The sequence below is a fragment of the Amphiura filiformis genome, chromosome 5 (genome assembly GCF_039555335.1).
Source record: "Amphiura filiformis chromosome 5, Afil_fr2py, whole genome shotgun sequence".
Classification (NCBI taxonomy): Eukaryota; Metazoa; Echinodermata; class Ophiuroidea; order Amphilepidida; family Amphiuridae; genus Amphiura; species Amphiura filiformis.
The window spans coordinates 49086798-49114652 of record NC_092632.1 but is presented as its reverse complement, the minus strand read 5'-3'; the positions used below and the strand labels follow the sequence as shown (position 1 = coordinate 49114652).

Genomic DNA, 27855 nt, shown 5'->3' with positions numbered 1-27855 from the left:
GTCTGGCACATGAGCTACCTGATATCATGTAGTTCTAATACAATCTTGATCAAAATATACTATTCTGGGGAAATGAACAGATGGAATGAATGGGCTAAAAACGTACAGTCATTGGTCAATATGTAATTCTTGCACACCCCGTCATTGAGCAATCACCTGCCCCCATCACAAAAGCCTTTGTCAAGTGTAGTATGGGCGTATGAAATAGCAGCTGTGTCTGATCTGACTCTAACTATATTTGGTTTGATTTTCGAAGGTCGTAACCAATTGTGAAACAAGAGCGCAACGTACCAGACATTATCAGGGAGTAAGTTGGTGTTCACATTAGGCTTGTTGTTGTTTCCTTTTTCTTCAAATGGCGACATGTCACCAAAACCGTGGAATCGACATCGAATCTTTGTCGACAAACAAGTGAAAAATATCGTCTTTATAAAGCTTCCAAATTTAGCCCTCAATGCATTTATTCATGCATCCATGACGGCCAACAATGATAAATAGTTGGCCTATACCTCTGGCTGCTAAGAATACGCAATTATGTTAGTTGCGCCGCAATTTTGCGATTTTTAATTTTTTTTGCGGATTTGGAGAGTCCCTGGACCTAACATCAAGTTGTTTTTTTATAGCTTTGGAGTTTTTGGCGGGAAATCACGGATTTTTGCGTTTTTTGGAAAATCGGGGTGCGTTTTTTGGCCTCCAAAATCGCATATGATTTATAGCAGGCCTACCTATACCTGTCCCAGTGTAAAATATATTAATTTGCTTCCCTTTGTAGAGTCATTTTGATGAGATTGTGAAGCTCTTGATTGGTATTTTTTACTACTTTTTACTAGAAGCTACATGTCCTTGCCCCTATAATATACATATCTTACTTGTCACCAATGCACTATAATTTTTGAGAAAAATGGAAAAATAGGCACAAAATTGGTCAGGGGTGTATACCATTAACTGCACTTGAATTATTATCCCAATCCTTCAATCAATCAGTCCTAAGTCAATTTAGAAAATAAAAGTTACATGCACCACTGCAGTTTTTTCCTTGAAGATGAGCTGAATATCATAAAATTTTGCACACACAGGCAAAATTTTACATGAACAGAACCAATGTTTCATGCAGAATGCATATGTGCATGTTAAACCCCTCTAAATCCTGTAAAGCCCTGTGTAAATACCTGTGACCAGGGGCCACCCATTTTTTTCAAACTGGCCCCTGGCCCTAAAAGTAATTTTGACTATTAATCAGAATTGTGCATTTTGTTCATAGAATTAAGGTTATTTCTTGCATTTTCTGCCTGTTTATCTGGTTATTAAGGCATTTATCATATAACATTGTCGAACATCAGTAATTACATGTATGTGCTTTCAAAAAAATTATTTAAAAAAAGCGCAGTGATTTATAATGCGCTACACACAGGCACAACGCCTAAACGCTGATCCACAAGCCTCAGCACACTTTACAGGCTGTCGCTGACCACTGCGGCCCACATCATTCCATAAACCATTTTACAACAAATCAGGGACTTAGCTGCTTCAAGAGCGCTCGCACACCCTAGACATTCCACAAATAACCTTCGCAATCAGGATCAGCTCCCCGAGTTTTGTATGGGTTACAACAAGACAATCAGCAGTAAGTTCCTTGTCCAGAGGAGTTTCAAGCCAACTTAACTTTTTACACGAGAGCGTACTAGGCACAACCAGGGTTCGAACCCTCAACCTCTTGCACCATAGTCGAACGCCTTACCGATTGAGCTAACTTCACTGCTTAAATAGCCCCTGGTTCATTGAAAATAATAAAATCCTGTGAATCAGGGGCTATTTTTTTACAAAGTAGCCCCTGGTCCAGCGCTTATTTCCCAGCCTGGGCTTGCCTTCAATGCGCATGAACTCATCAGTACAATCATAATTTACAAATCTCTTGAAGAAAAGTACTGTTTCCCAATCAATAAACCTCAAGCGTGACTGTGAGGTGAGTGCGTGGTTAACCATTCCATTTTGGTTTACATATCACATTACTGGATGGCCAAGTCCGCAATCTAGTCTCCAAGACACTGATCAAGTTGATTGGATTCTTAGTTTTACCACATTCAAGGACAGTGCCGTACTATTACGCTGACTTTCGTATTTGGCGAGGCTCCTCATTTGTTTACAAACAGAGAGGTAGACAAAAGGTGCTGTCAAAACTGTTCCGCTTGTCCAAATACTCAAGTATCAAAAGGATGGTCCACAATAGAGTGATTCACGCAACATGAATAGGGGATTAAAAAACTGTGAAGTAGGACCATGTGCTTCCTTTGTCCAATTTGCCATCAAGATTTCGAATGAAAACAGTTCAGACCCAGAACATGATCATGTCAGAAATTAATATTTTGTTCTGGGTCTGATTATTCGGACTAATTCAAGGATACATTTTCTGGCTGGAATAGAGCAGAATACCATTCATTGAACTCCAATATGTTATAAAATTAGCACATCATGCCAACAGTGGCACCTCAGTGTGGAACACAGTAACTATGTGTTCAGCTCATGTCAAATTCCATAAAATTAAGCTATACTCTTTCAATGTGAATTAGTTTTTGGAATATAGAGGAAATGATTGAACTGATTAAAGCCAGAGCCACCGACACATGTCATGTACAATTGTACATGTAAAAAAATAAGCTGAAACTCAGGCATAAATCAAGTTATGAATAACCTTGATAATATTTAACTTTGACAAAGAATTAGAAAAACCATTGATATTAATGATATATTCTCTATTAAGTTTTCTTACAAGTTTGCTACATTATGTATGATACTGTACAGTTCAAGTTTTGTTACAAACAAGATTTAAAACAAGTTTTTGACTTTTCCAAGAACCACTTTCATGTTTAAGAGAACCTTGAAGTACTGCTCTGAAAGTTTACTGGTTTAACATTCTCAACAATTTACAATATTTACCAAACATGACTCATAATCAACTTATGAAACTAAAATATCATTTTTTAACAAACAATTTAAAAAAGAGAAATTCTTTTTATAGGCCTACCTCTCTGTTGCCTGTCTCTCTGCCTCTGCAAATATGTTGATTTATTGCGATAGGTTCTAGGACTTCCACTCTCACTACTAGGCCTGCTTCCCCAGTGCTTGGACTAGCCGAGTGACGCATACCCGATGCAGGCATTTCTCGGTGTTGTGGATGGAGTTGAGATTTGTCACGGTCCCTTTCTCTACTGCTCCCGTGGTCACTGTTCGTCCCTCCAGTATTGAGACTCTTTGATGGGTACTTGTCCACACTTGTCTGCAATGAAAAAAGAAAATCCTATTGTGGGACCAAGTTTTAAATGAATGACTGGATGTGATGCAGGCCTATGTCAATTTACATCTAGGGTATGGCATTTATTACTTAGCTGATAGTGATACTCTACATTTCACAAGTTAACCTTACCCGGTTAACAAGTGGTATTACCTGTTGCTTTTTGGGCATAAGAATTGCAAGGTGGTGATGACAATGTTTAAAATGTGGTCCTAATTTAAACAAATTTAAATAAAATTTCGGCAAAAATGGAAAATCATATAGCAAAATATTCAATTGTGGATACAAACTAGCAACAAGTCTCAACCAATGGTTATCTTAAATACCATACCATACAAGTCTAGCCTACAGCATGCAAAAATGTTAAAGACCCAATTGAAAACCTATGCAGTAGTTGCCATCATTGTATAATAGGGTATATCTAAAATATTGGTTATTGCAATATTGGGATAATGGGATTACTTGGTATAAATCCTAGTTTAGAATATCTTACCATTTATTCTATTTACTATGCATGTCTATGCATTAAAGACCTGGATTGAAAACCTAGTGACATAGTGTTTGGGTCTAGTTTCTACATCAGTACATGAATTTAAAAAGTACTATCATGTAAACTGTCAATTATTGATTGACTTGTCCAGTACTCGGTCATGTCAGTAGCTGGGTTCATTGAGGTTGAGCTGTCACAGTCTTCTTGCACATTTCACAGGACTTGTGATGGTATTTTAAAGCTCAATTTCAATTTCTTAAATTACACAACCTTGCAAAACATTTCAAACACCCATCTTTCTTATATACTTGAGTGTGTGTAATGTTTATTGCTTGGCTGTTTATTTATTGATCATGTGATTGATTCTACACTACAAAAATACATAAACAGATATAACACTAAAAAAGTGAAATAGTCATCATTTAGGCCAATCTTCTGCACAGCTTGCACATCAAAGCACAATCTTCTTGGCTTGTTCTTCCATGTTTTCATCACAAAAGTAGAGAACTTTGCCAATGAATGAAGAAGCTGCTGCAGTGCTGGCACAACAGATTTGACATTTCCAATTTGAGAAGAGTTGAATGTTCTGTAGACAAACCTGGTATGGATGGGCTTCGTTCCTGTCGTGGAACCTGTTAAAACAAACAAAACAGAAAGATATGTTATTAGTAAGGTTCTCTTCTTTGAATGAGGGGCAAATGAAGAGTTTAAAACAAGTTGCGTATACGTTTTCGAAGCAGGAATTCAACAGAAGAAATCATGGCGGATTGTTTGTGGCGACAATGAAATTTCAATTGCATAGAATGGAACTAATTACCCATCGCTGAGTCGCGGAAGTTTGCTTGCATGCATTACCATCAATGCAAGTATGTGTGGAGTGAATCAGAGACCAAAAGTCTGCCTAGAAAACTGCGAAATTTAGCAATCATTTCTCCCCTCAACGCACAACATTTCACCTAGGTGGGGAAGTCGCCATGTTACATACGGGCACCTTTTGACCTTTTGAACAAACCCATTTCCACATATTTTGTTCTCAGTCAATAAATTGTTGCATAGGATGAGTAGGGTATTTCTTAGTTATTGGATGGAAAGGATCACACCATTAGTTTACTTACTTCATTTTTTTGTTGAAAAACGTAGTTTTAGGACATTTTTTCAGTCTCTTTCTGTGATGACCTCAATCCATTAGATTATTCTATTATAAAAATATAGGTAGATATATGTTCGTAGTAGCATTAGAAAATGTATGTATCGCCTTCAAAATGATCTGTTTATAATAAAATGATATATTTGTTATTTCAGGCATGTTCTTTTGTTTGTGCTAGGTTCTTGTAAATACTGTTAAATTGCTAATAAACTTACATATTAAGTTTAATAAACTTACATATTATAATTGTACCCCTATTTAAGGTAATGAATCGACCCATACGTGGAAAGTAGGCATAGACGTAGCTGGTTTCCATTTTCAATGATCTCCCGCAATTCACAGCATGTGAAATCAATATGGATAATTTTGTAAGAACAAACCGGGGAGCATACCATTCAGGAAGCGATGCAAAGCTGATGCGATCAAAACAACATCATTTTGTGTGAACACCAGAAAAATAGAATTGATGTTTTTCTACAACTAAAATTTGTAATATTAATTTTAAGTTAACATGTAGGTAAGTAAATATTAAAGCTTTGATGTAGAAGTGTTCGTAATGTGCTTGTATGTGAAGATAATGTGATATTTTCGTAAATATTTTGTGCCCAGAACGGTCAAGTCAGATGTTGATGATGCAGTATCAGTGGACCCACACTGCACTGCATGCACTGTACAGTACAGTGACAGTGTTGTGGATGTGGTTCACCTGTTCATGTACATGATCATATTGATTGTAGATCATGTCATCAGTTTAAGGCAATGCATGATGAGTAAAATGATACTATTATAGAAACTACACCAGTGTTTTAAAGAAGTGTACATTCTTGTTTAGTTTTAAAAATTTAAATAATTAAAAGCCATGTTGGTTGATATGTTCATATTGGTGAAGAATAAATTTCAAGTTTACACACCCAAAATTAGCCTAGGGGCTGTCATTTTCTTCGGAAGGGGGGGGTCATGAATATACTGGGGGTCACAGAATTTTTAGACCAAATACAGAAGGGGGTTATAATTTTTAACACCCAAAATAGAATTATTAAGCACTGCATAAAATTTGCGCGTGCATTCTTTTAATTTAATAATCAAAATGTGCGTACAATTTTTTGTTATATAATGCACAATTTTTGCGCGCGCCTTTGTTCCGGCAATGAATAATTTGTCTGTGTAGGGGGGTCATAAAAATTTTCGACCCAAGATAGGGGGGTCGTGAATTTTTTGTTCCGCGATATACCCCCGAAGAAAATGACATCCCCCTTAAGGCACTGTTCATTATTTATAGCCTATAGGAGAGGGGACTGGATGAAATTGAAACTTGTAGGGCCTACATGTATTTGGAAAATTACATACCCCCCTCCCCACTGATTCTGTTATGAAATTCCCCCCCCCCCACATAAAATTATGTACAACATATAAAACACCATTTAAGGGCTGGGCAATAATTATGAGCCTGGGGAGTAACATTTCCAAATGGCTCGCCAAAATTGCATACCCCTCTCGGCCTGCCAAAATTCCCCCTCTCGGCCTGCCAAAAATTGTTCCCCCCCCCCTCGGCCTGCCAAAAAATCTTTGCCCCCTCCCCCTTTGCACATGCCAAATTTTTGGGATCCCAATTTGCAAACCTTAAATCATGGTCTAGATTTATGTTGCGAGCACAGTGACCAGGAAAATTTGCATATTTTAGTGTTTCCAATTCCATACTGTTTTCCTAAGCCGTTTTAGAGTGTTTTATTTAAAAGGCATCCCATGAATGTGTGCCAAAATTGCTTCCCCCCCCCTTGGCTTGCCAAAATTGCTTGCCCCCCTCCCTTTTGGCTCATCAACAATTTCTTGCACCCCCCCCCCAATTTTACTCTCCCCCAGGGCTTATAATTATTGCACATTTGCACAGCCCCTAACAATGGACCTTCTTGCAGAATTTTGCAACTGCAAGCATTATAATACAGTACAATTTATTTATGCTGTGACTTACCACACATGATAGCAATTAAGGCAGTCAGATTTGTACCATTATCATGATTATGACCATCTTAAAGGAAACCGGGTACTTTAACCCTAACGGCCTAAGGGCTTTAAAGAATAAAGAGAGAAAAGAAGGAAAGAAGTTGTTTGCTCTGGGTGGGATTCGAACCCGAGACCCCTCGCATGCCAAGCACTCGGTCGGCGACACTTTGCCACGGGTCTTGGGCTTCGCTGGCCAGCGAAACCGTGCCTACATATCACTTAGGGCGATTGCGTCATCACACCACGTGGGATGCATGCACGAACAGCGCATATATCAAGTAGTATTTTGTAGCATTCAGGAGCGTTAGGGTTAAGTGAAGTAAAGCATGCATGCATGCAAAAAAAAATGAGTGATTTTCCTTGGACAGGGTAGCTTTAAAAACTGTAAACTGTGATCTCAGTCTTGTTGTTCATTTCAATGAGAGCACAGATCCTGGAAAGAGAGAGAATATTATTTTTACTTTTCATAGCAGTTGAATATTGCAATAGGGTGATTTCACGAAAGGTCATTAGGTAAAATTTGACTCCAGAAGACATGATGCATGCAAAGCACAAAAAGAATCCCCAGTTGAAGTGATATTGATTGACTCATTTGCTTTGTACTTTTTTCCATGTATCATGTCTTCTGGAGGCAGATTTGAACTTATGACCTTTCGTGAAATCGCCCTATAAATAATAATAAATGACATTTTTGGTTATGACCTATAGCTTCTTGCTTTTATGGTTTCTTCAGAAAATGCTGTCTCAATTGGTTGGAGAAATGCATATTAAACTTTTAAAGGTGCTTTTTAAACCTTTTTTAAATAATTTGTTTGTTTTAATCAAATCATGCAAAACATTGATAACATGTGGAATAAAAATGTTGTATGCTACGTTATTGTAGGTATAGGTTTATGCCGGGGGGCGCTCAACTTTAGAAGTGATGGGTATGTACCTATCGGTACAAAACGTTGTTTTCAAAAAGGGGGGGTCATTGGACACAATTTACAAACAAATTGAAAAGGGGTGGTCATTGGGTAACTGTATAATATTTTGAAAAAAGGGGCCATGATTGAGTATAAAATTTTTAAAAAGAGGGCCATGGGTAGAAAATTTAAAAAAATATGTAGCAAAATTCAGTTTTTTGTTCCAAATTTCCAATTAACAGTACAAATTTGCTGAAATAAAATAATTTGAAAGTTTCCGCATTATTTTGTGACATTTTGGTGATACATTTCCAGAAAAAAGGGGTCGTTGGGTAGCCGCACCTAAAAAAGGGGTGTCATTGAGTAGCAATACGGTACCTATAAAAAAAGGGGTCATCGGGTATGACTTTTTAAAAACAGGGGGTCATCATCACTTCTAAAGTTGAATGCCCCTCCCCCCCCAATGTTTCTATAGCACAATTACATGTAGTATCGCAGATGCCCCATTGCGCTTTACACAACTATAAAAGGAAACACACACACATCAAATACAATATGAAATTATTCATACAAGGTATTAAAATTCCAAAAGAAACAAATATCTACAAAAGTGATGATACTGGATATGAAAAACAAATCTTTTAAAAGGTAATGTAAAACAACCAAATTATTGCAGCAAAGATGATTGTTTACAAACATATACCGTATTCATTCTAATAAGTGCCCATGCCCCAATAAGCGCCCACCCAGGGTATTTTCAATTTGCTAAAGGGTACCATTAATGTTGAAGTGACGGATAGACGTCGATACAGTGAAATAGCTGGGGGATTAGAAGTCCTGTGTAAACATGCAATATATTTTCTGCATCAGAAAAGCTACTGGAACGTCTCATTTTTATAACGTATGTAAATTTGTCTCTAATAAACGCCTGTAAGAAAAAAATTGGGTAAACCATGTAAAATAAGCGCCTGCACCCATAATGACTTTGTTAAGTGCCCTGGGTGCTTATTGGAATAAATACGGTACATGTGTGCCAAACATAATTGTTTCCACTTAAATTATTTATTTTATTACTGTGTGATAATGATGCCTGCAGCATTTTGTTTTCTTGTCAGTGATGTCACTTTATAATTCTATAACATTTGAATAAAATGGTAAATTTGGGTCTTTTAGGCTCAAAAGAGTCTAGGAATGACTGAAGATATGTATTCCATGTTTAATTTCCAAGTGTCATAATATAATATTATTTCGCAGGAAACATCAATTTGAAACAATGTTTTAAGAGATAAAATCAATATTTACTAAAATGTCTTCCACCCTGTGCAATTTTAAGACATTTTAAATGCTGCCCTCTATAATATACATCTTCAGATTGCTCAGTGTCTTGACTGGAGCAAACTTGTCAACTAATTGTTTGTAGAACTTTCACAAAATTCCATTCCATTCCTACTAAATTCAGTACCAGGGTAGCCAAAAAAATACAGGGTGAAGAAATTTCTATATTTTGTTGATACAGGTACTTATAATAATGCTTCTAGAATTTCTGCCAAGTGCCAACCCCATCATTTTTCATTTTTACTCACTGATTACAAGAATTTTTTAGAAAGGGACTCGCTTGTCTTTCAACATGTATATTTATTATATTATGTATACTTTACTAGTGCTGTTGTCAACATACATTTTGTCGACATAAGGAATATTGCAGTGTGAAAACTGACTGGACCCTGTCATTTTTAACATTTGCCTAAAAGTTGCCTTTGTTTTCAGTCTTGGTTTAGCAGCGACTTAGCTTGCGACACCATCGCAGCATTCGGTGAAGTGTTTACAGTCTTTGATTGCTGAAGGCAAACGGCTATAAGTCCTGGAAGTTTAAACCCAAAAAACTAAGAAAATCAAAGATAGCAAAGAAGTCACTAATTTCAGTTTATGCATTCTAATTATTGGAAAAGACATGTTTCATTCTTATATAACCAACCATTTAATTAAAAACACAAAAAAGTGAAAATTATAGCAAAATTTCAGCATATACTCAAGATTTTGAATGCATAGACTTGTTCCAAGTCTGTGATTTTTGTGACTCGATTGTCAGAAAACATGCTGAAAATGCATGTTTTTGGCTCTTTTTTCAAGAAATTAGTAAACTAGTGAACTTTTTCTTTTATCTCCAGTTAGGACTAAATGAATGATTAGGATTGAGGTATGTTTCATTTGGCAGAACTTGATAATATTTTTTTAATCCCCAAAAATTAGTGCTGTATTTTTCTGGAATAGAGAGTAGATGCGTGTCAATGAATTTGAGAAAAGACAAACAAGCTGCCAAAGAGAGATGAAGCCCTGGATCCTGGTTTGTGAAATGAAACTTTTCAAAATTCACTGTGAGTCCCTTCCTTTTCTGTCTCATATTGCTGACTGACCCCTTGGTACATTACTCATCTGCTATATTTCCTAGGGTCACCCTATGTGTTTATTGTCAAAGTTTGAATTTATCCCAATACAGACTAAGAGTGTGTGGATTTAAGGGGTACTACACCTCTGCCCAATTTTGTGCCTATTTTTGCATTTTTCTCAAAAATTGTAGCGCATTGGTGACAAGTAAGATATGTATATTATAGAGGCAAGGACTACAACTACTGCACTGGAAATTTTATTTCAGCACAGACAACAGTTGTGGAGTTACAGTCAAAAATGAGGGAAAACCAATATTTGATCAATAAATCAATAACTACTTGCCTTGAGTTGATGAATTTTCAGTGCAGTAGTTGTAGTCTTTGCCCCTATAATATACATATCTTACCTGTCACCAATACACTATAATTTTTGAGAAATTATATGCAAAAATAGGCTAAAAATTGGCCAGGGGTGTAGTACCCCCTTAAAGCAGGATCAACTATAAATATTGATAATTTATATGCTGTAAAGTGGTACTGATAGATATCTTTATATATTCCCTTACCCCCCCCCCCCCCCCACACATGCACACAATACCCTGGTCAGCAATTGGCTATGCCTGGTTTTGAACAAGGGTTTGAATGGAAGCTCTTTCCACCAAAGACAAGTATATTTTGTACATGATTTCATCTGCTGTGTTAGTATTCATCTGTTGCGTACATGTATTGGATGAATTAGATGACAAATGATCATTGGGCGTGGTCATTGGTGTGGTGTATATGATGATATCATCATGGAATATATTTGTCTTATTATTAGTGATCAATATTACTGTTGGTGGCAATTTTGAAGAGATTTGATTTCCAATAAAATAAAAATGCAGATTAACATTTTTATAGTATTGAAAATTAAACCTTTTCAAAATTGTGACCAGCAGTAATATTGATAATGCTGGTCATATCATGTGTTTTATGTTCATGTGTTTCCCATCGACAAAAGATGAGAATGCTATATATTGCAATTAAAATTTGCCACTGAAGAAGTAAAGCCTTTCTATGTTAAATTCGTTTTTGGTCCCCACCACAATTGTTTCAGTGTAACTACATTGTAAGCTGCTGAAAATCAAAAGTCACAGTGATGATGAATGTTGGGGATAAATTACTAAACATTTGTATAACTTCCTGTTTTGTGAGTGTAGCATCATACTATCATGAATGCACATAATGTTTATTGAAAAATAAATAGTGACATCTTTTTCTTGTCCATTTTGCTGTTATTTTATATTTCAGACCGGGTTGTCAAAATGTTATCTTTTCGTGTTATGTAAAGTGGGCGACAAAAAAAATCATGTTCCATGATCCCAGGTTTTGCTATAAATGGGCTAAAGTATATTTTGACTGAAAATTGTGAGAGAAGTGACCCTACATTGCACTTGAAAGGTCCATCCACCACACATAGAACAGGCTTTTGATTTTTGGGTTTTTTTTTGTCTACTTTAAAATTACGTACATCATATACATAAACAGCATTTAAGGACTGCATAGTGATATCAAATGCATTTTGTTGAAAGAAGTCCAAAGTACAATTAGTTAGTCATTTCGACCTATTCATTACTTATTTACCATATTGGTGACAATCTGTGATACATGTATATAAATTGATAAATTAATGGTGGAAATTACATGTTCTGGCACATAGGTTCCATGTTATGTGTGTAAATTGTGCAATGCAAGTTTTGCTGACACAGGCAGCAATGTGTACCAGTACAAAACATAACCTCAAAGTGATGCACACATTTAATGTAGGGATGGCATTAATTCAGTATCATTAGTCAAAGACTTTCAAATTCGTTTTGACATTTTGTATGGATTCAAACTCATCTGGTGCATGGACAGGTCATCACAGATATATTAGGGTTAGGGACGGTTCACAAACACTTGTAAGGAGGGGGGCTGATGCAAAAAGGGGGGCCTGAAATTTTTTGACCCTCCTAAGGGGGGGCCTGAAAAAATGACCACAAATTTTCCTGGAAAAATTGAGTTTATATGCTTTTCTATGGGGTTGACCCATAATTTTCATGTCAAAAGGGGGGCCCTGAAATTTTTGAGGTCTGTAAAGGGGGCCCCAAAAAATTTTCGCGATGCATTTTTTTGCATCAGGCCCCCCAGAACGGTCCCTTGGGCTTGTGGCGAAAATTTGGTAAAATTGGCCCTGTTCTGGAGGGGGGGCATCAATATGAAATATATGTGTAAAGACATTTTTACAGTAGTATTAAAGAGCAAATGTGAAAAATATGGTCATTAGATGAGAGCATGATTTTTGGCATTTGGTGAGAGCAAATGTGACCTGCTCCCACAAAACCAGACATAAGTCAGTAATTTTAAAAATTGAATTTTTGATGTCATCATTTAGTATAGGTCTTCAGCTTTCATTTAATACAAAAATTATGTTTCTGGGACATGTGGTCCTCATTCTACGGTCTTTCAACGGGAAGGGGGGAAGCGACACAAAAAGAAAAGGCAAATGCAAGAAAAATGGCTTTAAAGTCGTAAAATGACATGTTAAAGGACTTGGTTTGGCTCAGAAAATGCTCGATTTGGGTGGTTTAGACATAAAAGAATATTTTATTTTCAATGGTAGGTTAAAATAAACATATTAAGGAATCAAATAATAATAAAAACTGAAAAACAAAATTTGAAAGGTTTTTCACCCCTTTCCCAACTTTGACTCGCTGTATCTCGAAATGACTGAGTGCGACTTATGGCGGGTTTTGTCAGAGCAGGTCACAAATGTAAACAATATGGGGTCATTGGATGAGAGATCCATGGACTGTTTGGACCTAAATTAGGGGAGCATTTGGTGACAACATGACCTTTAAAAAAATGGGGCATTTGATTGAGCCAAATGCAGTCTTACAGAAGCCTTGAACATTGGATTTTTAAATGACTTTGTTTGTTCAAAATCTGTTCAACTTGAAAGATGATGGTCTTTGAGTGACAAATGGAACTTTTGGAAAAATATTGGTCTTTTGATGACAGAGCATGTGTTCACCAAAATATGGGGTCTTAAATGCCCTACATATGTGTCACCTCCAAAGTGGGAGGCAGTCCGAGGCTGTTCATTATTTTCTAGAATTAAGAGTTGGTGTACTCTCTGACACACTGACTACTCTGTAAATGTACATTTATAGTGTACATGATTTCAGTTTGTGTGACATTCATGATGGACTTTGCAGGAAGTGTTACTCAAAGGGCTATTGATTTGAAGGTTCAAATTTTGTGTAGACCTATATTAAAAACTAGGACATAATTTACAAGTTAAAAGGGATACAACACACTAGGTATTAACTATTATGTGAAGTGACTGGCAAGTTTTGAAGTCTTCATAAGTTGCCCAGAGCACCTATTAAATAGTTCATGATTCATTAGAAACCAGTCACCTGCACCTTATAATTTCCTATTAACCCACCAGCATTTTAAGTGTTCAGTGCAATAATTACACGGGTGCCAATAGTTTATTATAGCTTGCAACTTTTCTGTAGGCAAAATGAGTTACTTAGCACAGGATTTTCTTGTGGGTAGAATATTTGCTTTTTGTACATTGTATGTCATTTGAATTCACATAACCCCACATACACACTACTGTGTGACAAACATTGTAGCAAGATGTACATTGTATTAGATTTGTGGTCACCACATACGAGGGGGTATCCAAAAGTTTTTGACATCACCCAAAAGGAAAAGAGCTATATTGATGAAATTTTGTCAGTGTAATCACTGGTCCTTATGTACATTATGGTCCAAAAATGGTCTCATATTTTATAAGTATGTTTAATTTTTTACAGGTGGCGCTATGATGGGCAGTAGGCGCATAACCTTTTCAGGATAAGATCCTCCACTTTCTTGAGTTTCTTCACTGTGGCCGCATCATCCGTAAATGATTGGCATCCACTTGGCTCATCTGTGAGGGACATGTGGCCAGTTTAGAAATTCCTTTTTCAAAAAGCAACAGTGCCATATGATGGGCAATCATCACCGTAGATTGCTTCATTTCATCATAGGTTTTCTGAGCATTGTAGGCCTAATCCTCCAAATGCAGGAACTTAATCACGCTGCGTGCCTCAATTTTCACCATCTTGCAGGTTATGCGCCTACTGCCAATCTAGCGCCACCTGTAAAGAAAGTAAACATACTTATAAAATATGAGACCATTTTTGGACCATAATGTACATAAGGACCAGTGATTACACTGACAAAATTTCATCAATATAGCTCTTTTCCTTCTGGGTGATGTCAAAAACTCGTACACCCCAACTATAAACCTAACCCTAAGCTGCTCCTAATCTATACCCAACTCTAAATTCTAATGCTAATCTCTTATGGTGACAGTAGTCATTGTATTTTTGACTTGCCTATTTGCTGTCGTAGTGCACATTATAATATGACCGTTGCTAGGTCAACTGGATCACGCTTTCTTTGTTACGAACCACTGATCGAAATGATCACAACACAAAGCCTATGGCATATCAAAATTCGGAACAGGTGTATGAGCTCAGGCTTGGAGCAGTAAACAATGGTTACCATGGTTACTAATGTGCACTACGACAGCGAATTTCCATTATGAGATAACTACATATTTTATTGCACTTTTGTATTATCTTTTCCAACTTCGATGACACTTCTCATTCTGTCACTTTTAAAGGGGTATTGAGACAGGTGCCTTGTTCAATTCCTAGCCAATCAATGCTGTAGTGAATACATATTTATTTGCTCCATTGAATTTTCATCCACTAACCTCCTCTAGCAGTGAATGAGATATATCCAAGGTGACGTCTTGTGGTGTCATCGTAGCTGGAATGTATTATAACCAATGAATCAAAATTATAATGATACTCATGATAACATACCTAAAATAAAAAGGTACAATATTGTAAAGGATAACCTAACAAAAAATATTTTTAACGGTAATAGTACCAAACTTATAGTGAATAGCGCAAACAAATTACCGAAGACTATTTATTTTTGTTCTGTCTGTAGCACAACTTGTGATATCTATTTGCATCAGCAATGTAGGCATGTACGGGTATTTCCCTTTCAACTTAAGTGTAAATCTGTGTAAAGCTTTTTGATGTCATCTCCTTAGTGAACCTGTCCTGTGATCTCCATCAACATATCCGTCTACCTGTGTGTAGCAAACCACTATGCCGTAGCGGTCTATGTTAAGTTCACTTGAAAAACTTTGATACACCACTCTGCTGTCATCACCCTCAACGATATAATTGACACTAATACTTGTAATCGGGAGGGGAAATTGCTCAAATACTGGTGATTCATGGGCTACAGACCATTAGACCCGTAATGTATTGCACTATCAATAAGGCTAGTATCTTCCTATGTGGACTTTATGTGGTGTCAAGTTCATTACATGATATATATATTTTGTGCCCTTCTTCTCACACCATCCCTTTTCTCAAGCATAATTCATAAGACTGTCAGTACATTTTGGCATCGCCTTGATGTTGACAGCAAAAGCATAAAATCTATAAAAGATACAAAAATAGAGATTTAATGTTTATTCAGGATAAATGTAAACATGTTATAGTGAACAGGTTGAAGGCAGATGAACACCTGTCCTAGTTACAGCAAGGATTCTCGAGTACTAATATACTATAGGATAAGCCACTCGTTTGCGCAAATGAAGTCATTCATTCAACCTATGCGCGATCATGCATGTGATGGCATGGCTGTGTAGGAGTGTATTACCTGTGGAAGAGATGATGCATGTTTACATCATCGTTTAAAAAAAAATTAAATTGTGAAAACCGACGAACATTTGGTTGTTTTTTTCCATTACCGTACTATCATATTTTGAAAAACCAAGTAGGTGAGAAATTAGCTCAATATGCTAGGAAAATATTATCTGCGATGACCCCATGTTGACTTTGGTTAAATCAGCTGTATTTTTGCTGGAAAGAGTACGTAAATTAGCACTTGACGTCTGCCATTTTGGATAAATTTGGTGTAGGGCCTACTGAAAATGCCCAGCAACTGTCAATCAAATACGAACTTGTCAATTGAATATGGGATAAGTCTGTTCCACTGTGGCATAAGTACGCACAACGTTGTGCGAACGTGCATAATTTTTAGGCTAATGTGCCTGAGCGTTACTAGGTGTCCTGAAAAAGCCTAGCAACTGTCAATCAAACTGCCGATGTGTCAATTAAAACTGTCGTAAAGTGACTTCACTTTTTATACAGGGTTTGAATACGAGTGTCACGGCCCTGGAGTCACTTTTATTCCCATATATATTTTTGACTGTATTATGAGCGGTTGAGCCCCAATTCAAAAATTCAAATTGTGTTGTGAGAAATTACTCATCAATTCCTTTTTAGAAGTGAAATTTTTGATGTTTGTGATAGGCGTTGGGTTTGCACTACATGTAGGTGGATACATATCATAATTTCATTTGTTTACCCTGTCAGCAACTTTGATTGCAAACATTTGGTTAGCATCAACCATTCATTGGGGGATGATCACATGTATGCATTGATTCACTCTTTTTGACAGATATGGAAATGGGAATTTCACTCTCATCCGTCCTTGTGAATATTGCTTATTGGGGCATTGATATTGAAGTCATACCTTCCACATGGGTGGGAGGGAACCTACATGTTATTCAGTGTGATGCACAAGTGGTTTATACATGATTTAATTATGCAGTACTCTAGCAGAACATTTGCGCCAATTCTTATTGTTATAAAAGTTCAGGTTAAAAATGTTCTTTGGATTTTTTTTTCTCACAGGCTTACATGTAGAAGAAAAAAAAATGTAAACAAATTATATTTTGCCTTAATAATGGTCAAAGTTCCCCATCTCAGTAATAAAAATAGTTAAGTAAAAAAAAGTGAAAATGGTGAATAACTGAAAACATAACCCATGTTTTATTGAATAAATATTATACTGCCATGAGAGAATCTGGTTAAAACTATCTATGGGCCTGAGGTGAGATCAGTATTACTATGTGTATTGATCTTACCAAGGGATCATAGTTTTAACCAGAACCTCGAATAAAGGCAGTGTATATTTGTTTTATATACTCCATTAATATGTTCTTAGTTCATTTATTTGTTAAAAGAAAATCATGCAACTTTGGTGCTCAACCAGTTTCTATCCTGCGTGAACAACATAACCTATATTTTGCCCTTCAAAAAAATCGAACAGGCTATTCCAGCAGCTTTCCCTTTTAAAGGGAATTTTTGTGAAATGTTTTAATATTAAATAGTGATTGTGTAAGAAACAAAGATACTATACAATGTATGATAAACTAAAAATACTAGAATTTTTTTTAAAAGTTCAATAACGCAGACTGAATTGGGTTAATTCCTTTTTACCGGGGCAGTGCAGTTGATATTGAAAGTCATGCGGCCGGTATTGATGTCTACACCACAGTTCCTTTTGTTGAAGTATCTGATTCTGTTTCATGGCAGATACAGGACATGTTGTGGAATGTTACAATTCTATTAACATTCTGTGTTAATGTTATACCTCCATGGTCTGTTATTTCTCTAGTTAACAAATGAGTTCATCACTGTTGGCAGGATAATATCATGAAATGCCGTTAAATGTCATTCATCAATCAGAACTCTTAAAGATGTTGATCTTTATGGGGATTTTGTCAGTCATGATTGACACATTGATAACAGGAGACCAGTTGCTTGATTTGCTTGAAATTTTGATTTTGAGCAGCCAGAACGTAGATGCAGTTCTGATTGTTGCAGTTCCTCTTGGGGATGAGGCCTATCCTCTTATTGTCCACAGCATTTGCGAATTGTCTACAGCATTTGCAAAAATGTCTTCAGTACTTTCTATGTGGTGCATTGCAATGGGATGTTTACAGTTCAAATATTTAGAGAGAAAAATAAAATTATTGTTGATGAGTGATTGAAGATTTGCTTTGATTATTTTCCGTTTCTTACCTTCAAATTTGTTTTATGTTCCCTCATTTGAATAAAGCTGTTCAAACCCTATCTTTTGTCAGTATTTATTTATTTATTACACTTTATCACTGGTATATATACAATAATTAAGTAGTCCCAGATTTTGTCACCAAAGACTCTCTTTGGAGGTGGCTATATAGACATACTCAAGTTGTCACCAAATCTGGAAAATCATTGTTCAAGTGATTGAATAATTTTACATTGACCCCTAGATACACTAAACACTTGAATAATTGGTATATAAAACACACATTAGATGCGATTTTACTTTGAACTTATTTTCTACATGGCCATAACCATAAAGGTTTGTACAAAGATTAGCCAATGTGATTCACAGATTGACTTCTAATCTACCCCTTTTGTTTTCATACAGGATATCAACCAATCAGAAGCAAGCATACATGTCAGACCAGACAGGAAAACTGTAGGCCTATTCCAGTGAGCGAAGGAGGTGCATACATTGTACCACCATGCTGTAATATGGGTCCCAACCAATGATAGACGGTGGGTGCTTACAGAGAGGAAGTAATGTGACTTGTGGCCAATCTACACCCACAGGATCAACATTAGTGCTATGAATGGTACCCATAGAATATTGAGAATATTTACAAGTGAACACAGTACTGGTAGCACAAATGGTCAACAGCTAGATACTTGACTCATTTTAACCAATACACCTTGAATATGTAACAAGTGCCTAATAATATCTTTTGATAATAATTTATACTATAGCTACACTTTATCTTTTGTTTAACGATGCAAGTTTTATATTTGTGTCCATTTATATAATACAAACTAGAAAATCGGTAATGATCGAAAGCAAAGAGATTGACCTCAACATGATTGTCTGAATGAGAGGAAAGTTCAACAAGCAATTGCAAGCAGTGAGCTGTTTTGTTGTGGTTATGAGATCACTGATTGAAATCATCTGAACGGAGTGAGCCACAGAGAGAGGGAGCCACTACGCAGGCAGCAGTAAACTGTCATAGCCAGCCAGAATCTGAACTAGGAAGCTAGCGAGTTAGCCGTGGGATCACACTGCACATTGAGAGGAGTAGTATAGTAGTGTGTATACCCATATATAGAAAGTAAAAAACCAAGTGGAACTAAATGAGATCTAAGGAGATTCTTACACCCAGGCTTGTGCAGCAGAGTGTTAGCCAGGGATACAAGGGTGGAGTAAGCATCATGCCGGTATCAACAGGAATCAGAGCTCCCTTGGGAGACGAACCAGGTAAATGTTAAATTATGGGGAAAATTGAGGAAATTTCTTCCTAATATTATGGCTATTTGAATTTTGAAATTGATTCGAGACAATTGAGGTAAGTTATTTGGGCTGTATACATTTTGATAACTGTACCATGAGTAATTTCCTATTTATTCAATTATTATTCATTATACATTAAGTTTTTGTTTTTGTTTGTCTGATGTTTTGTTTGTTTCTTGATTTGTCTTGTTCGTAAGGGGAAATGTAAAGTTGCAGTTTAGCTCAAAAGCTATGTCTATTCATACAGATGCATTACAGATTTTCTTTGAGAACCACAGAACGAAGCTGCTATAAAAACATAATTAGTCCTTTCTCGAGCCAATAATGTGTATTCTTTTGCATGTTTTTTTTGGGTTAAGTTAATTTGGGTTTTCTCAGTAAATGGCTCAGAAAGGATGGAGCATTTTAGATTTGCTTCTATGATTTTAAGATAGGATACTTGGTTGAACTTGAAAATAAGGAAGAACAATTGCTTTAAATTTCTAGAAGATTTCTAACATATACAGGAAAATTGGCAATTGTTTCAACTCAATCAATAATGAGTGTTGCAACTTCGCAATAATAATGACTAGATTTGAGATATGTAGCTTATGAGCATATCCAGAATGCATACTTTGTATCGGACAGGTGGGAAGGTAATGATATAAACTAGCAAAATTACCTCCCCAGTATATATCGCAGGCAAAGCAGAAATGATATTGGAAAAATGGGTAGGGAGGGGTGAAAGATAAGTTAACAAATTGTTTGAAAGTCATTCATTAGGCGATTATGAGGATAAGACTTGGAGGGTGTCACTTCATTTTGCTGTAGAAGTAGTGATGTGGCAGGATTAATTACCATAGCAATGGGTCTACCTATTTTTGGATGTGTTGTCCTGCACTGGTTGTTATGTTGTTCCTCTGTGTTGCACCAATGATTATCAATAAACAGGGATAGAGACCGGATCGTAATTCTGTCGAAATTTCACATAATGTCAAATCCATGTATGTTTCACTCGAATTTGTAAGATTAATGTCTTTGAAAAGAGCAGTATTGTTTTCAATCTATGATTGCATATACACAGGTGATATGAGTACTATGAGTGCAGCCTGCTTTAGTGCAGGGCAATACATTAAAAAAATGTGTAGACCCATCGCCATGGTAATTAATCCTGTTACATCACTACTTCTACAGTGTATATTCACTGTAGACTGTATTGAAACAATAACACATAACACATCTTATTGCAGACTCATATGCCATCATGTCCAATATTGCACTTACTAACAATGAATGTGGATCTTGAAATTTGTTTGAAAATATGAAAATTATTGATGATTCTATTTGTGACACGATCTGGTCTACTTGACCAAAATCAGACATTTTGAAAATCGAGTTACCGTCATCATTAACTGGCTCAGCACCTAAGCTTGCTGATGTTTATATTGCTACATCCCAGGCATACTTGGGTTGCTAAGTTCTGATCTTTTAGTAGATGTCCAATATTTCTTTTGCTTTTTATTGTTGTTTGGCTCCTTATTTTTGGCTATAATATATCTCAATCTCATTATTACAGACTTTGGTCTGATCGGATCAGATTGTGTCAAAATTTGTAAAAAGTAATAAAAAAAAGTGCTATGAAGTAGAGCATTCCCTGCAGCAATTGGAATAGATCATCAAACATGTTTTTATCGATGCTCCGTGTAACCCGTCAACATTTAACCGATAAGTGTTTTAAGGTATCAGATGCTCATGCCAATGGCTTTAATTTGCCTCTGAGTGACCAGTGCTTGCTGAGGCATCTTCCTTCCTGGTCATTTAGGTTGTCATTATACATATTCCTAAAAGGTGACAAGTGTTCCTACAAGATGTGTGTAATTTCTTCTGGGCATCATGCGTAGGAGTAATACTATATTTTATTTACCTTAATGGTGCGCTGATAGGACATGATATGCATTTTATCGTCTATTAAGACATCAGCATGCTCGAGAGGCGATGTGTTCAATTATTGACAACGGTGATCAAATTGTGTTACGTTTTGGCATGGTTTAAAAGCCCTTTTATTAACTTGCATATAGAAGCCCAAGTGTGGCTCATATCCCTGACGGCTGGTTCTCAACTTTTGTGGCTGGCTTGGTGCAAGGTACTGAGGGTAATAGATTTGATAATACTGTTCTAATGACACAACACCCATAGGTTTAACCCTTGCATCGTAAACCTAAAATGGCATTTATAACTGTCACATTTATTACACATTACTGTCACACTTGTCAGTCTTTAAGATAGAAAAGAGAAGCTCTAAATTTTTAAAATGTCAACATGGGTTTGAATCTGGCATCTTGCAATTAATGACAACAATATTACTCATTTATTTATTTATTAGTACAAGCATTTATGTGCTCTACAAAGCACAGAACACCACTGTTTATGGTAAATATCAGATCACTTCCTCGTAGTGGCTGTGTTTCAGTGCACTGAGATTGTGAATATCTAAATAGCATCTGGGCATTTTAGGCCTGTCAGGGGTTAACACCCTACTCTTTTCAAAACTGACTGTGATGTATAGGTACAATTCTCTGTGTACACAGAACCTCATGCACCAAAAAATGAATACTCTAACCGTAAAGTAATGTTCAAAACCTGATTCCTAACATTGTTTTTGATGATAGATTTGACCAAAATGCAAATATCGTAAACTACAGAAATGAAATAGTTTTAAAAAAACTAGGCTTATTTGTAATATTAATTGATCTGGGTCAAGTTTCTTATCGTGCTGGTTCCCATTTCGATCCATACATCTTATATGGGCACTCTGGTGAATTGGAACATGTATTTTCATATTCATGTGATCCCTGAAGTCAAAATGTTCCTACTCTGACATGCATGAATAAATTGGTTTTAATCATGCAAGAAATGCCTCCAGAATACACGTCCCTGTGTTTAGATAGTTCACACATCATTATTCAGCTGAGTTTTTATCACCCACCAGCTAGACACCATCGTGGTGTTAGATTTATTCAAAAGAACAGCTCTCCTGTGTTCAGTCTGAGTCTGTAAGCCATGGATAAATTCAGGAATAAAACGGTGATTATTAAATGTGGCAAAATCAAGCAGAGTTTACAGTTGAAATGTCGCTGAAATAAATTTTGTTATTTTGGTGAATATCTGCAATGTGAAATACATGGAGTGGTTCATGCATGAAGGCAATAGCTGCCCCATCGGTATTTGACAATTTCTGCATTCTATTTTGTACACATTGGCACCTGGCGGCTATTGAAGATGGACGTCTTGCACTAACCCCTGGCAGGGTCGGATCCAGGAATTTTTGATAGAGGGGGCGCCTTTTGGTCGACGACGAAAACATTGTGTTAAGGGGGTTACCCCCTCGAAAACTCAACAGGTTTTGGCCCATTGTTTGCTGTTCATGGCTGAATTTGTTCATTTTTTAAAAATTTCTTAAATTTTTTGTATTTTTAAGTTAGGCCGGCGCCCTTTGCTAGACAAAAATAGAGGGGGCGTGCGCCCCCCCCCCCCCCTAAATCCGCCCCTGCCTGGAGTGCCAGAAGTGGGTAAGTAAGTACATAGCTGCCATACGTAGCTGCCACATGTAGATGAGTACAATATACATGTACTGTGTGTAAATTAACAAATGTTCACAGGGCAGCTTTTGCACTTACCCACTTCAGGCACTGAGCACTCGATATCTTCTTTAATATCTAATTTCAATGGAATTCCTTGCATATTGTACCCTATCATCTAATGGACAAGAATAATGAATTTACCATAATGAAAATGGTGTTGTGCAACAAATTACTTTCATGATACATAAATTAATGAATTTACAATTGTCATGGTGTCTTCAGGGTTGAGGGTATAAATTGCTTGAGGAAAATGTCGTTTTAGAGATGTTCGGTTCTGGTTTTAATATTTGTTTTAAGTTTGTCTTTTGGTTCTTGTATTTTGTAACGTTCATTAAGCACAATTTTCGTAACATTTCCCTTGCTCTTAGGGACCGTTCACAAACACTTGTAAGGGGTGCCTGATGCAAAAAAAATCACAAAAATGTTCGGGCCCCCTGTACAGACCTCAAAAATTTCAAAATTTATGGTCATTTTTTCAGGGCCCCCCCCTTAGGAGGGTCAAAACTTTCAGGGCCCCCTTTTTGCATCAGGCCCCCCTAACAAGTGTTTGTGAATGGTCCCTTACAGTTTACCTCATGGCTCTCTCTCAAATGAGGATTTGTATACATCTGTCATTTAAGAAGTGAAATATTTCTCCTGAAAGAGGCCTCTGAAATATATTTTGGTACTGTGTATACTTTGAAAGAATATCTCAACACTGCAACAATGATTGGAACCTTTCCGTTTTATTATCTGAAGATAGAGTGACTGACCATAATGAAGATTGATTCAAGTCCACACTCTTTACAATTTCTCTGTGCATATGATTTAGTCAATTTTATGTGACAACATAAAATAATGTAGATGTGACGTCATTTCACCTTGTTGACATATTGCCATTGGTATGGTAAAGCATATGTGTGAAATATGTGATATTGGCAATTAGCATTGTTAGCAACTCTTGATCTGTGAAATTACCCATTGCTGTGAAATCATTGTTTTGTAAAATGGTTTAGAAAGATTGCGTGTTGACCTTTTGACTCCAAATGGATTGACAGCATTGTGAAGTGATCTCATCATTCAAACATTGCCCAGTTAAAGAATAAGTTTGATTTTTGTAATTGATAATTAAGATCAGAATCTAGCCATTTCAATTTGATGCGGAAACTGAAGGCAAAGGAATACTGTAAGCCTCATATTTTCATGGCATGAAATTTTTGCAATTTGAAAAGAAGCGCCCTCTTTACAGCATGTAATTTTCGCAAAATTTGATACATTTTCTTAAAGGCCTATAAGAAAAAGATGTATATATTTGCAATACCATTTGCCACCCTGATGTGGCATGGCATTGACGTCAACTGCCAAGCTGTTTCGCTTGTGCATGTACGCGCCTACTTTAAGCGTGCGCATGTTTATACCAGTGCCTTAAGCGAACGCTCTAGCGATTTCAGACTGTGCCCAGTGAAATGCACATTGACGTCACTGCCACATCAGGGTGAAAAATGGTATAGTATAGTGTGAAATTCACACAATTTTTATGCACACAGACATTTCTTGCTTTAGTATTTAATTTGTTGAACCACTAGTTGAACCCAGGTGAAGCAGTTATCCAATTGATTTGAGATCAAAACCAGAATTTAGTTATCAATTTGACCCAATCTGATCTACATTGTACTTGTCTAATGTCACAGCTTATGAAACTACTAAACAAACAGAAAAAGGATGGCAAAAACAATCGGAAATAGGAAATGTGTCCCTGAAAAGCCATATCTTTGCTACTGCAGATGTTTAAAATTAGAAATCAAGCAAACTCAAATTTCATAATTTTGTGGACAGTAGACTGGATGGACCAAATCAGGTCACATTGGACATTTGGTGATTCAGCAATTTGGAAATTCTTATATTTCGGCAAAGATTCTTACACACACCTTTCTTTTGATTACTATGATTTCAGAAACGGCTTGGGTTTGCATATCTGATTTTGGTCTTGTTTGTTTTTTATGTCTGTTTGACAATATTGGTTAACAGAGGTGTGACTTTTTTGTTGCTGATGATGACTATATGCAAAAAAATATCATATCGGGGGTTCAGAACCAGAAAGCCTATGACCAACTCTCACAAAATGAGCATAAAGTTGGCACCTTGCTTTGGTCTTCACAAATCAAAATATTTCATTCACAATGTCTTTTGTTTTCTGTTGAATTTTGTCATGATCAAACAAACTGTATCTTCTATAGTGCCCTGGCGACTTTATGCTCATTTTTGGGAGCAGGTGATTGTGAGTTGAGGCTTTCTGGCTCTCAACCCTCGTTATGTATACTTTGGTTTTAAACTACATGTATGATGAGTAGCACAAAATATTTGGTTGCACATCAATAAGTCCCAACTTATAATCTTGCGTAAATTCAAATATTTGTGTGCCGGTCACACTTTATGCACATATGTTATGATTCTTGCCACTTTACAGGTTGAACAAAACATATAATAGTACAGATAACTACTCTTTATAAACCTGAGATGACCCATTAAGTAAGCAAAAAATATGACATGCATTTATATGCTGGTTGTTGGATTTATTTCATTTCACTTAGCAAACAGAAATGATTAAAAGTAATATCAGAGTCAATGTTTGTTTTATTGGTGTATGTGTATGGACTAGCTTGTAGCAACACATATTCATATGAAATCACCTCCAAATACAGAAAGTCAAGACAATTTACTTTATGATTTATATATGCATCAATATTGCTGAAGTTTGTAAACCATAGTCACATCAAATTAAATGGCTTAGGTCTGTCTGGTGTGATTTCCTCCACTGGAGTTGTACTTTCTCCTCGTGATGTTGATACAGTGTTAGTTGTGGCATTTATTTGTCCTTTATGGAGTGATGTAAACATCTAGGCTTTGCAGTGTGATGAAGTCTGATGAGTGGGACTTAAGTTTTGTTCAGAGGTTAACATCCAAAAGAGGGGCAATTTGCTCCACATTTCTATATAGATGGGTTTCTGCCATTCATAATGCTGTATATTTGTGATTGAGCCTCATGCAGTTTGGGAAAGAGACTATAGTTTAACGATTGCATGATAAACAAAATTAACGGCGGGTCAAAGCGGTCACAATTCTGGTCATTTTAAACCTTCAATTATGTTCACCAAATGTCTCATGTCAGATGCTGTCTTGTACAGAGGCAACTTTGCAACATTTACAGTGAACACTCTCTTAAAATAAAAATTAGTACTCTATTTTTAATACAATTTGTCGATGTCATTGAGTAGTCAGCACCGGAGGCTATGGTCAAATATCCGTAAGTGATGATATAGTTTCCCATTCGTGTTATTAGTTACAGTCTCATTAGAGGATGGAGAAGAGTGCAAGTCACTCAATAGTTGATCAATGTGGAATATGGGTAGATCATCTTTATTATCAAGCAGGCATTTTACTTCAAAGAACAGGCACTAATTTAATAGCGAGTTACTGAATGATATATCGTTATGTTTGAAAACAATTTTAAAAAATTGTTGTAGAATTATATCTTAATGATAATGTTCACAATATGTGTAAAGGAACTGATTGTTAACACTTAATAATGGTTAATTAAAAAAACCATTTTTTTAATTTTTTTTTAATCAAAAGAATCAGCAACCCTGTCAAATATTCCTGCAAATGTACAATGTAGGTTATTAAGGTTATTAATTATTTTAAACTGTTGTGATTTGGTAGTTCACAGCATCTTACTTTAATGGTAGTGAGCTTTGGCAAAACTGCATTGCTCAATTCATAGCGAGCGTGTAGAAGAATTAAAATATCACAGATATACTTTTATAGGTGCTGCGGTTCTTGAGTTACGTTGTAAAGAGGGCTGAAACAACAACACTTTTGTAAAACGTACATAACTCATTAACAACAATAAATTAAGAAAGTTTGCAAAATATACGATTTGTAGAATGAACTTTTGCAAAACATCAAGGTGTTATTTTTCAATAATATATTGATCTAGATAATGAAAATCGATTTTTAGGTTGCTTCACCAACAATACCTCGCTCTACCCTTAAATAAGCAAAATTGTTTGCGAAAATGCTGATATTTACTTAACCCAAGTTTCATTTGGTGACTAAATTTGAATTAATTTCTAACACCCTAAACAAGAGCGTTGTAAAGATGCCTGATGTCATACTGATGATGGGACATTCTAGAGATGCAGCGGAATTCAGATGATCGGAGAACGGAAGGAAGGAAGGAAGGCAAGAACGTAGGAAGGAAATTAAGAAAGGAAAAAGGCATGCTGTCCTTCCTGACATATATATATTTTGAGAAAAACAGCTTTAAATGGGCCAATTTGGAAGTGTGTCTTCTACGTTTAAAATAATAATAAGGCGACTGAAAGAAAATTTCAGAAAAAAAGATTAACATTTTTTAAAGGTGGGTGACCTGTTTAGAGGGATGGACAGATTATTCCCGCCACTTTATCCTATCAAAACCTAGGATTTTAAGCCTGATAAATATTTTGTTTAGATGATAAAAACAAAAAAAAGAGTAGTCTCATCCCAATGGTAGTAGTTATCCCAACCAGTATACTTGTTCTAAGGGCCATGTAATACATTGTATAATATTAATGATTTTGCTGCTAATATCCAAATCGCTGGACGCAGTGGCGGCACCAGGAATTTTTTCGGGGGAGGAGGGCATTGGGGGAAAGTGAATTCCAGGGGGGGGGGGGCAAAATCAACCAGTTTCACACAAAATTGCTGCAAAAAGTGGAAATATGTGTGATT

General features: G+C 36.3%; 2 protein-coding genes across 4 annotated transcripts in view; one reads left to right on the top strand and one right to left on the bottom strand.

Annotated features, from left to right (window-relative positions):
* Positions 1-4756, bottom strand: part of LOC140152249 (WW domain-containing adapter protein with coiled-coil-like) — a 44457-nt gene extending 39701 nt beyond the window's left edge. Inside the window, 4 exon segments of the mRNA XM_072174552.1 lie at positions 3023-3119; positions 3122-3274; positions 4378-4411; positions 4597-4756. Of these exon segments, the coding sequence (XP_072030653.1) occupies positions 3023-3119; positions 3122-3274; positions 4378-4411; positions 4597-4637 (325 nt within the window). The 5' untranslated portion in view covers positions 4638-4756.
* Positions 4757-5304: 548 nt separating this feature from the next.
* Positions 5305-27855, top strand: part of LOC140153296 (MAGUK p55 subfamily member 7-like) — a 70406-nt gene continuing 47855 nt past the window's right edge. For 2 of the 3 annotated variants that reach the window (XM_072176011.1, XM_072176009.1), the window contains exons 1-2: positions 5305-5443; positions 18590-19450. In XM_072176011.1, coding sequence (XP_072032112.1) covers positions 19327-19450 — 124 coding nt within the window. In that variant the 5' untranslated portion in view covers positions 5305-5443; positions 18590-19326. The remainder of the gene's footprint in view (positions 5444-18589; positions 19451-27855) is intronic. The other variant, XM_072176010.1, reaches the window with a different exon arrangement.